The sequence below is a fragment of the Pistacia vera genome, unplaced genomic scaffold (genome assembly GCF_008641045.1).
Source record: "Pistacia vera cultivar Batoury unplaced genomic scaffold, PisVer_v2 Contig638, whole genome shotgun sequence".
Taxonomy (NCBI): Eukaryota; Viridiplantae; Streptophyta; class Magnoliopsida; order Sapindales; family Anacardiaceae; genus Pistacia; species Pistacia vera.
The window spans coordinates 109,281-120,996 of NW_022196488.1; the positions used below are offsets into that span (position 1 = coordinate 109,281).

General features: G+C 39.7%; 1 protein-coding gene across 1 annotated transcript; it reads right to left on the reverse strand.

The window, feature by feature from the left end:
• Window positions 1-1,878: 1,878 nt before the first annotated feature.
• Window positions 1,879-2,883, reverse strand: LOC116111444 (germin-like protein subfamily 1 member 17). Its single transcript, XM_031397620.1, has 2 exons — window positions 2,715-2,883; window positions 1,879-2,610 (listed from the first exon to the last, which is right to left on the reverse strand). Exons 1-2 carry the CDS (start codon window positions 2,830-2,832, stop codon window positions 2,078-2,080), a joined length of 651 nt encoding a protein of 216 aa, XP_031253480.1. The 5' UTR covers window positions 2,833-2,883; the 3' UTR covers window positions 1,879-2,077.
• Window positions 2,884-11,716: the final 8,833 nt, after the last annotated feature.

Genomic DNA, 11,716 nt, shown 5'->3' on the forward strand with positions numbered 1-11,716 from the left:
TGGAATCTGAAACAATGTTGTGAAAGCCTTTGAGCTGAAGAGCATGTTTCAGTTTGTCAAACCAGGCTCTTGGGGCTTGCTTAAGGCCATAGAGAGCTTTATGAAGCTTGCAAACAAATGAAGGCTGAGACTTATCTTCAAAACCAAGAGTTTATTTCATGTAAACAGTTTCATTTAGAACCCCATTTACGAAGGCATTGTTGACATCAATTTGTTGAATGTCCCAATCATTTGTAACGGCAAGAGTAAGAATAATCCTCATGGTGGAAGGTTTGATCACGGGACTAAAAGTTTCAAAGTAATCTAAACCAGGAGTTTGTTGAAACCCATTTGCTACCAACCAGGCCTTATACTTTTGCGAGGACCCATCAGCATTGAATTTGGTACGAAAAACCCACTTATTCCCTACTACATTCATATTAGCAGTAGGAGGAGCAAGACTCCAGGTATGATTTTGGACAAAAGCATCATACTCACACCGCATGGCAGCCGTCCATTCATTACTAGTAAGAGCTTCTGGTATTGAACTAGGCTCTAATACCATCTGGATTTTGAGAGAAATGTGCAAAAAAGAAACAGATCTAAGAAAGTAATTGAGAGAAGCAAAAAGGAGTTTTTCTTCTTAACTGAACAACTGAATACTGTTAGGAATGATACTTCCCTTTTATACAATTTTACTCTTTACAAAACGACAGTGCTTTGGCACATATTAAAACATTAGCGCAAACTTAAAATGACACCGTTTATGCTTTATGACTAACACATACAACAGGTTATTAGTTTCTTACGAAAGAAGATATATATTTTCAAAGCAATCGAGTTTATTGACTGACCTAGAGGAAGTCCTAGAATTTTGGGATTCATTTATCAATCATATTTTGTTTTCACATCATAAAAATGTATCTATGGTATGAATTATATAGATACAGTAAAACCTCTCTATAGTCATAATGGTGGGACTAACTAATTTTATTACTATGAGGTTATAACTTAATAGAGGTGTAGTTAAAAAAATTTCTTATTTCATAATTAATGTTTTAGTAGTACAATATTAGGATTTCAATTCATGTTTTAATAATATTAGGGTTTCAATTCATCGCTTCAATTGCCTACTTTTGAAATGGATAGAAGATTGTGTTTTGAAACCAACAAAGATAACTGTCCTTGATGGAATTGTAAATGTAGTTGTTGCATGGCAACTGATGTGAAGCCACAAACAATTGTCAATTGTTTTAAGCATTACAAAATTCGAACCCCCAATGTCGATGAATTGCAAGTTACAAATGAAGTAGATGAGGAGAATCAAAGAGTCATTGTAGAATTATGTGATCAGATTTTGACAACTTCACTGCACTAATCGAATGAATATTAATGTCTTCCTTAATCATCCAAATGAATAACAAGTCATGTATGTTTTAACAAAAGAAGAAATCATTTCTACAATTAAACAAGAAGAGAAATGAAATAATTATGAGGCTGATAATATGAAAATACAAAAAAGTTCATGTCAAAAAGCTTTAAACATGCTTAAGAAACTAGAAATGTTCTGGCTTTAACAAGAAAATGTCCATGCTAGCGAGTAATGTACCCGCAAGTTAAAAGATGTGGTAACAACTCTAAAACATAAATTATTGTCCCAAACAACTTCAGATAAATATTTTATTTCATCTTAAACCTTTAATGTAACATACCATATATTTTTTTGCAATATATAGATAATTATTACTATGTAGAGGCAACTTTCCTTAAGACGGGAATTAGAAAAAATTATAACTTATTATAATGTGGAGTTTATTCTTATTTATAACTATTCCAAACTGGGAATATAATTTTTTATAACTATGTAGAGTTTATTCCTGTATAGAGTATCACTATAGAGAGGTTTTACTGTATTTGCATAGAGAGGAGAGAAATAATAGGAACAATATTTTATCACTAACTGAAACAAACAAATTCGGTGGGGACACATAAAATGTGTCACCACTTTATTACAACATTGTAACAATAAAACAGGCAAGCGTTATTCAAATTATAGAAGCTAATTCACTGCATTTGACACATTTTTCTAATTATCTGTCTAGAATTTTGCCTGGAGATCTTTCACCACTTTTACGTCCAACTGGAAAGCCTTGGCAAGAAAATCTGGATTAATTGGAGGATTTGACCCAAACACAGCGTCCGCAATGGTAATGACACCGGGGTTCTGGCTTCTCAAACCAGCAAAGGCAAGAGCATTTGTTTTTCCGATATTGAATTGAAAGTGAATGAGACCAATGGGGAAGACGAACACGTCACCTTTGTTAAGAACTTTGCTAATAAGTGTGTTATTAGGATTGGAAGTAACGAAACCAACAAGAAGTGTACCCTCCAGAACTACAAGAATCTCAGTGGCACGAGGGTGAGTGTGAGGTGGGTTTTGGCCATAAGGAGCAAAGTCAATACGGGCAGCTGAAATGCCAAGAGTGTTAAGTCCTGGAATTTGATCGACATTCACAGCGCTAACATTTGAACCAACTGGATTGTTTGTGTCTCCAGGCATTTTAACTGAAAAGTAGAAGTCCCCAGCTTTGGCGAGCTTGGGGTCCTTGCAGAACTTCCCATTCACAAACACTGCATCAAATAATCAAATCAGCAAGAATTAGCCTAGTTACATATTGGACAAGAGTTAGATTGTTTGTATTAATATACAGAAAGAGAATTGAGTAAACATATACCAGCGTTCTTTGGTTCATCTATGGCTACACAGAAGTCCTGAAGAGGACTGGGATCAAATGCGGAAGCCAATGAGGAAGCCAAGGCCAATAGGACAAAAGCCAAAAGGAAACTCTTCATTGTGATTAGGCTAGTTAGCTACGAACTCAATTTTCTTCAACGATAAATATTGCTTGGTGAGTGGTGAGAAATGCTGCAAGGCCAGCTAATGTATTTATATACGAAATCCATTGAACTGGTCATCATTGTTTCGCCTGCCCCAAAGCAGATGAGGAAGACTTCCACATTAGATTCATTCTTTATGAACACAAAACACAATTTAAATGTCGATTCAGGAAAATTGTTCTTCACTGCTTGAATCAGTCCCAGTTTGATACAAGGACATGGTCCTCTATCTTTCATATCTTAACCAGGGCAGCTAATCTATAGTGCAGTAATGTCTTTTTTTTTTTTTTTTTTTTTTTTTTTTTTGAAATCTTCATTGGCTGAAGCACAAACATAATCTAGAAGAATGAACGAAGTCCACATTGATATTTGTTGGTGAAAATTCTGACACAGCACTGAACAAAAAACAGATATATCATAAATTAATGTCTCCTATATATTACATAGTATGTTATTTCATAAATTTCAAGTTTTAATATATCCTTTAATATTCATATAATTAATTTAATTACTTAGGGTTTTTTTATCATTTGAGTGAATGCTTGCTAGATTAACGATATTTAGCCTCACATATGCGCTATTGAATATCGTGCTTTCTATTGGAAGCTTATTCAGCTGCCATGTGCTTCACTTTAAAATTATATCTAGAACTGTTATTATATAGCCGTATAGGCAGAATTGCCAACAAGCCACACCTAATCTGGTCTACATTGACTCTTAGGTTTTCTTTTCATAGACAAAGTCTTTTTATGTATTTCATTGTTCAATTACAATTTGAAAATGTCAAACCTGAAAATTATATTTTTCTCATTAGTTCAACAATTGGAGAGACTTAATTTTAAGGCTATTAAACATTTTTAATTTTTCTTTAGGATATAATCTTACAATATTTGAACATATTGAAATTCATAAGGTCGGTTAGTTCCCATATAATGTAAACTCAGTCATACAAGATAGATGTTAAGCAGGTATAATTGGAAAGAAAAAAATATATAGAGAAATCATTTTGGTCTATGCGAGTAGTTGGAAACAGGAAAACTTATCATTAGCTGCAAATGTGAAAGAGTTGGATTAGGTTCTTACTTGTACATCCAGATTTTTTCGTTATGGAATAAATACACAATTGAAATTGAAACTTTATTGACTTGGTAAAATAATCAACCCTTTGGACTTTGGTAATATTAGAAGACTATCAGACAATATGCCATTACTTAACAAGACATCCATGCATTGAAGTCTTATTATTTTTTGAAAATGAATTAATTCATGCATTAATCAAACCACTTTGTCTGACAAAATTCTGAACTTCTGATTCGCTATCAAATTGTATTTGAACCAAAATATATTATTTTTAGTTATATATGATTCACACATAATTAATCTTATCAAAAGCATAAAATAAATTGTTGATGCTTGATTTTGACATCAACTACTCGCACATATAAAATGTTAAAATGACTTAGAAGTCACACGTTATATGAGGGGATTGAATCAAATAAAAGGTGAAGAGCAATATATAAAGTGGTTTGGATGCTCGCAAGCGAATCCTACGTCCACTGCTATTGTATTAATAAGAGAGAGTGATCAGGTTGCGTTCAGCGAGCTGAGTTACAGTTTAGAGAGTGAGAGATAGCCATTTCAGCATAAAATTAGCTAATCCTCTCAAATGAGAGGGAAGTCCTCTATTTATAGTGGGAAAGTTTGAGGTAATGATTATGAAAGCTGCAAGTGGGTAAGTGCCAGCTCCACGCCAGCCCTACTTTTTCCAGCATAACAGAAGTCCCCCAGTTTTCAAGGTTTAAGGATCGAACCTTGAAAACTTCATAATTTTGCCATGATTTGACATATCCAAATGACACCTGGTCAAATTGACCTGGCTACAAGGAGGTCGCAGAACATTTTTCTATGAGCGACCCGATATGGTCTTCTTCCGCGAAGTCAACGACCTGGATTAGACCCTACTTAGTGTCGTATCGATGAACCTCTTATCTTTACCGAGTTTTGCGACTTGATTACACTTGGCATATTTTTGTTGGAGGCAAGGAATTACATCGCTTTGCCACTGACAGGCGACGAAGAGTGTTCTTTTCCAACGACCTCTTCAGATGTTATCCGTTGCGCTTGACAGCTAATCCATTAATGAAGTGTCCTTTATTCTGACAAACGTGTCTTGTGTGTAATAAGTGCCTGCCATGCGCATTAAATGCAAGCCATGCTAAAACGTCATTCCTTATCAGGGTATTAAATACGGATGGGAACGCATTTAATGTGGAGGAGAGAATTGAGCCGTCGCTCGATTATTTCAATAGAGAGATGCGACGATTGAATTTCTCAAAGCGTGGCGGTTACCCTTTCTTGCCAATTGATGACACGTGGTCGCGATCAACGGCGAGAGACACATTCTGCCCAAATGTCGCTTGGCTTTGGGAAGACCAATTGCCGTTTCCTCCACTATAAAACCACAGGCTCGCTTTAAGCAATGTCATAACACTCATACTTTCAGAAAAAGCAACAAGCTCTTCGTGAGACTAGATTTTCAATCATTCAAGTTGGTGCGCACTTCCCGCTAACATTAGGAAGCTCGACCCCCACAGCCAAAAAGGTAAGGAAGATCTTTCCACTGCTTTCCTTTTTTTGTTTAGTGAACAACTTAACCAGGTGATAATGGTGGGTGTTTATGGCTGGACTTCTGTAAGGAATAGGTTTTCAGGGTACGAACCATTAGGGGTGGTCCCCAAGGGTTTTTTTAGGATTTTTGGAAGATACATTAGGGTTTTGTTCTTCCATGTCATTGTACAAAATTTTGTACGAAGATTAAGTAATCTGTACGTGTCCCCCTTTTTCAGACCGTAGAAGAGATGGACCCTATAGTGACCAGAACAAATGAGGGGACGAGCTTGTAGGCGTAGGACGCCCCATTGGGTCTTGCCCAAGAGATTCTGTCAGTGGTTACCCGAGAGGAAGTACAGAAGGTAGTAGACCAATTCACACTTAGCATAGACGTCTACCGATACAAGTCGTATACAGCTCGGAATCCGCCATAGGGAATGGCTATGATCTCTGAAGCTATATTCAAATATAGAGCACTAATTCCCTTTCATCACTTTAATAGGTCGATCCTTGATCACTTCGGGGTCACACCTTTACAGCTCACGCCTAACGCATATATGATAGCCGTGGCTATGTATATCATGTGTGCCAAGTACGGCCGTGGCTATGTATATCATGTGTGCCAAGTACGGCCTTGACCAGCTGACCACGTTGGAGCTCGCTTGCTCATACTATTTAAAAAAGATCAAGGACAAAGATTCTTACTACCTCTCAAAGTGATCCACGATCGAGGGAGACATATTCAATTACCCTAGTAATGTCGGGGCATACAAGACCAAATTTTTCTTTTTCCATTATGATGACATCTGCCATTTTAGGGAGCCGAGTAGGTCTTCCCTTTTTGTACTTAGCGAATTTTTTCTTTTCTTTTTAGGATTTGCTTTCTAACGATCTTTCTTGTTTCTTCGCAAGAAATAAGTCGACCAAGTTGACAAAATCTCTTTGACTTTAACCGAATAGTTGCATTCAGTAACATGCCAGATCACTGTCGCGACGTGAAACTGCTCATGACAACCGCCAATTTGAGGAAGTACAACTTCTTCAATTCTGAAGCGACTTTGGAACCCTTACTTCGTAAGTGTCCGTAGTCTTTTCAAAATTTTGCTTTTGCATGTAGCGAACTCTTTTACTAATAGTACCTGCATGCAGCGAATATGCCGCCCAAAGTACCAAAGTCGTTGAGAGAGAGGGGGTTCGTTTTCCCCTAGGTTGGCGCCACAGAACCAGCCGAGGCGGGCCCTAGTGACACCCCTCTTAAAGAGCACAGTTGGGGGCACAGCCACCCACCAAATAACTGGTAGAACCTTCTTAGCTTGCGGTCGCTCGTCCAAAGCAGAAGACCATGGGCCAAAAGTCCAAGAAAAGAAAAGTGGTGCAGCCCAAGGAATCAGAGTCCAAGATGAAGGGCTTGGGTGTGCAGCCTAGGAGCTCGCAGACTTATAAGGCTTTTTGCTCGTGAGGGAGTTCAAGGCATGCTACCAGGATTACACTGGTCTATTCGGGCAGGGGACAAAGGGAAGTCGCCACTTCCGGGAGGAAAGAAGGCAAGGGGTCGGCTGGCGAGGTGCCCTCTGCTTTAGGAGTTGACACACCAGTGTTGGACTCTATGGGTCAACTTCCGGAGCACTTGCAGCTGGTGGTGTTCACCCTTTTAGAGTGCCAACTTGCCAAAGTCGTTGAAGAGCTCGTGGCCTCCAACCCTATGGACTTGATGATTAGGGTGGTTCAAATGCAAATCCAGGTGACGGTTTGTCCTCGTCGAGGACTTTCCAATACTTTACTCTTTTCAAGGAGATAGCCTAATGCTTGCTTATTTCACTGTGCAGTCTTTACTCGTCATGCACTTGGGCCAACGAAAGGTCCAACTGGAAGCTGCCCGGGGACTCTTCAAGCTGAAGGAAGAGAATACACAGCTAAAGTGCAACTTAGCAGTTGCGAAAGAAAAGATAACCCTGCACATTGTTTAGATGAACCAGTACATGTTAGAGAGGAACTTTGCTCTTCACAAGGTGGACTTCCAGAAGGCTGAGTTGGAGAAGAGGGGAGATGAGCTTAAACAGCTTCAAAGGATAGTGGCCAGGCTTACCAAAGAGGCTGGCAAGAAAAAGTTGGAGTTGTGAGTGAACTCCGAGCGGGCCTTGCAGGCGAAGGAAGAGAAAACTCAGTTGTAGGAAACTTCCGAGAAGCAGAGGAAGGCACTAGAGGCAGACCTCGAATTATCCCAAGGCCAGGTCGCTTCATTAACCGAAGAGATAAAGCGACAAGAATTGGAAATTGAGAGGAAAGCTGCTGACTGGTCGATTCAGTCCATTTATGCCCTTCGACCAAAGAATCTGACCATGGACCTCACCGACCTTCCGGATGATTACCAGAGGATCCTTACCTCTATGGCGACAGTTGATGATGAGAAGGAAGCTCTAGGGCCTCACCTGGAAGAGGATCAACCAGAGAAGTACGTCCCGGAGGACCCGACAACTGACCAACCTGGAGATACCGAGGTCACACCTTTAGGGCCTAAGGACAAAGACTAGTGATCGCTTCTGCCTTTATTTTTCCCACAACCTTGCTTTTGAGTGACATTGCATATTTTCTTGTACTTAGAAATTTATGAATAAAATGATCATTTTTTAAATTATTTGTGAGCACTTATAATTTTTCATACTTCACAAACATTACATATGCGAACAAGGAGATGTCCTCTGGCTATTTAAATTATTTAGGAGCACTTATAATTTTTTGTACTTCACAAACATTACATATGCGAACAGAAAGATAAAAACAATGCGAGGAACAAAATCATACATTTATACACTCATAAAAACGATCTTAATTACAAAGCTTTCAAGGGAATTTTTACGAGGAAATTAAAAGAGTGAGTTCAGAATTACTGATAATAGGAGTGAAGGTGCTCAACATTCCAAGCTCGTGGTACTTCGGACCTGTTGAGCTTTTTGAGGTGATAAGTCCCCGGTTGTATCACCTTAGCGATGCGGTATGGGCCTTCCCAGTTTGGCCCTAATACTCCCGCACTTGGTTCCCTTGTACCAAGAAGGACTTCTTTCAAAATTAGGTCGCCGACCTAGAAGTCTCTTCTTCTGACTTTAGGGTCGAAAGAATCTTTTCACGTGCTACTAGTAGGCTACTATCCTTAGCTAAGCCTTGTCGTAATGTTCTTCAACTAAGTCTGGACTCGCACACAGAAGTAGAGGTGCTCGGTTCCGGGTACCCTACACTTTTTTAAGGAACCAAAATCAGAACCGACAGTTCCTTGAAATTTGGAACTAGAACTGGAACAGACGATTCCGGTTCCTAGGTACCAGAACCAGAACCTGTAACAACGGTTCTGGTTCTGGTTCTAGGTACCTTATAAAATTACAATGACCCTCAAAAGTTTTTAAAAGGACAAAAAAAACCCTTAAAAACTTACAAATACTCCCCCACCTGGCACTTGTTAACAAAAATAAAATTACAAATTATAAATTCAAAATTACAAACTTCATTATTTCGTAAAGGTAGATTCTCAAAAGTCAAACCAACTTACTTTAAATGTTATGAAATATAAATATAAATGTATTCACGTTACTTTTTTTTACAAAAGTTTTTATTAACCCGCCTAATATTTAATTTTATTTTATATTAGTCTCGGTTCCTGTTCCTGGTTCCTAAACCCTAACTATAGGAACCGAAACCTAGGAACCGGAACCGCACAGTAACGGTTCCAAAAATTTGGAACCGGAACCTACCCATTGACGATTGGTTCTGGGTAGGAACCGGAACCAAACCCAGGGTATCCGCTAGTTTTAGTTCCAACCGGTTCTTTTGAGCACCCCTACACAGAAGTGCTTCATTCTCTGTTTCATTGAACAAGTCCCTCCGAAGTGAACCAGTCCCTACTTCCAGTGGGATCATTGCCTCACAGCCACATGCTAGCGAGAAGGGTGTTTCTGAAGTAGAGGTTCTTGGAGTTATCTTGTATGCCCATAGGACTTCTGGGTGGTCGCCGACCCAATTTCCCTTGGCTGTGCCAAGCTTAGCTTTCAGAGAATGCTTGATGGTCTTGTTGACAGCTTCAACCTGGCCATTGGCTTGCGGTCTTGCGACTGAGGTGAAGTTTTTATGGATCCCCAACTCATCGCAAAACTGCTTGAATTCCTCGTTGTCAAACTGTTTCCCATTATCAGGGATTCCGCAGCGGCACACTATATTTTTGAAGACGAAGTCTTTGAGCTTCTTGGAAGTGATCGCCGCCAAGGGTTCAACTTCGGCCCACTTGGTGAAATAATCCACCGCGACCATATGTTAGAGTCATGAAAGTGACTCTATTTTGGTGATAAAAATACCCCATTTGTGATTAAATTGAAGTTTATTGAGACAATTAAAGAATTTATGAATTTATTCATGAAAATCGCTTCCTAATATTTTTCTTATGAATTTAACATGTTTGGAATGATTTTGGAAAATATATGAGTTGATATTAGATTGTGGTTTATGGATTAAGGGTGATTTTGTCTCATTTATGCTGTTTAGGGGGTAAAATGTCATGTTTTAGGGGGCTTATTTTGTCACTTTTTAATTGTGTAGGGACTAAACTGAAATTTTGCAATATGTGCTATAAAAGAAAAAATGCAGATTGCGTCCAGGGGGGCTGTTCATCTTCACTTTTCCGGTGACCCTTCATCTTCCATTTCCGGTGACCTCCGGCGACGTTTCATCTTCCTCGACCACAGATCATCATCATCCCGTCAAAGCCACGGCAAACTACCACGGCAAACCACCACCGAGAACCACCACGCCGCGACGCTTCGTCTTCCACCGCGACTCTTCGTCTTCCCAGCCAGTTTTGGCCATTTTTCAGTGACGTTCCAGCTCCCCAAGGGTAGATCTCACTTCCCCACAGCCGGATCTACACTTCCCTAGCTTCAGCCGCCGCGAAAACCGTCGGAATCCGTGATTTAGCCGCCGCGACTCTTCATCTTCCAGGCCAGATCCTGCTCATTTCCGGCGACTTCTCACCTCCCCGGGACCTGATCTGAACTCCCCATCACCAGAGCTTTCCATCGGTACCTTCAGATCCCATTTCCGCCACCGTTTTCCGGAGACCCGCCAGAAAATTAACGTTTTCTGGCGAACCGCGGCTGTTCATATTTCGGGCTGTCCGTTGGTCGTTTTCGCCCCTTTTTCGCACCATATCGCTGTCGGTTACCTCCTCTCCGCCATGGTCAGCTCCGTTTCCACCGTTTCGGCCTCCGTCATCACCACCATGAGCGGCTAAGCTCCCGGTTGTCTGTTACGGCATAGGCGAGATCGGGATTGACTCCACGACTCTCCTCATCAGCTCTCGACTAGTTGGATGAGCCCGATTATAGGACATTTGGTAGTATTGTGCTTCGGATTATATTTGTTTTCGTTTCATGATTGATTTCGATACTTTAATATGATTTGGGCATAACTTGTGATGAATATTGTTGTCCATTGTGATTTAATGTTTTCATAGAACTTGCTGAATGATAAACGTTGGTTTGGAATAATTAAATGATGAATATTGCTTACATTACTTCGCATCGATTGTAATTGAGTTGTGTTTGGATTTAATTTAATTTCTACTATTGTTGCGTTTATTGTGAAGTTGGTTGATTGGATATTACGTGTTGACAGATTGTATTTGTTAATCGCGTACCAACTAGTGGTATTGCCTTGTAGTGTTTATCGACGTTCAATGATAGTCTTTAACCAATCGAACTTGAGTGATCGGGTGAGACAGGATAGATTATACCTAGAGTGTCGGGAAACCATTTCATTGATTTACCTTGCCTTGTAGGTTTAGGGGATCGTAGAGGGTGGAGAAGAATTGTGTGAGTCGGTCTCGTGTCGGACCAAAACCGTAACGGCAACATTTTTATTATAAAGTTTTTATTAGTTTTAATTGCACTATTTCATTATTTGCATTTAGTCTATTTAGTTTCATTAATCCATTGCCAATTTCATTTTCGCTACTTAAAATACATTAGGTTGTTAGTCTTGCTCCCTGTGGATTCGATCCTGCTTACCGCTAACTACGGTACTTAGGTTTAATTTTTAGACTGTGACGATCGGTCTAACACCATAGCATACTTGACCCCTCCCTTTTCAGTTGGCATGGGTCAAATAAGATCAATTCCCCACATGGAGAATGGCCAAGGGCTGGTCATTGTTATCAGCTGGTGGAAAAGAGCTCGCGGTATGTTCGCGA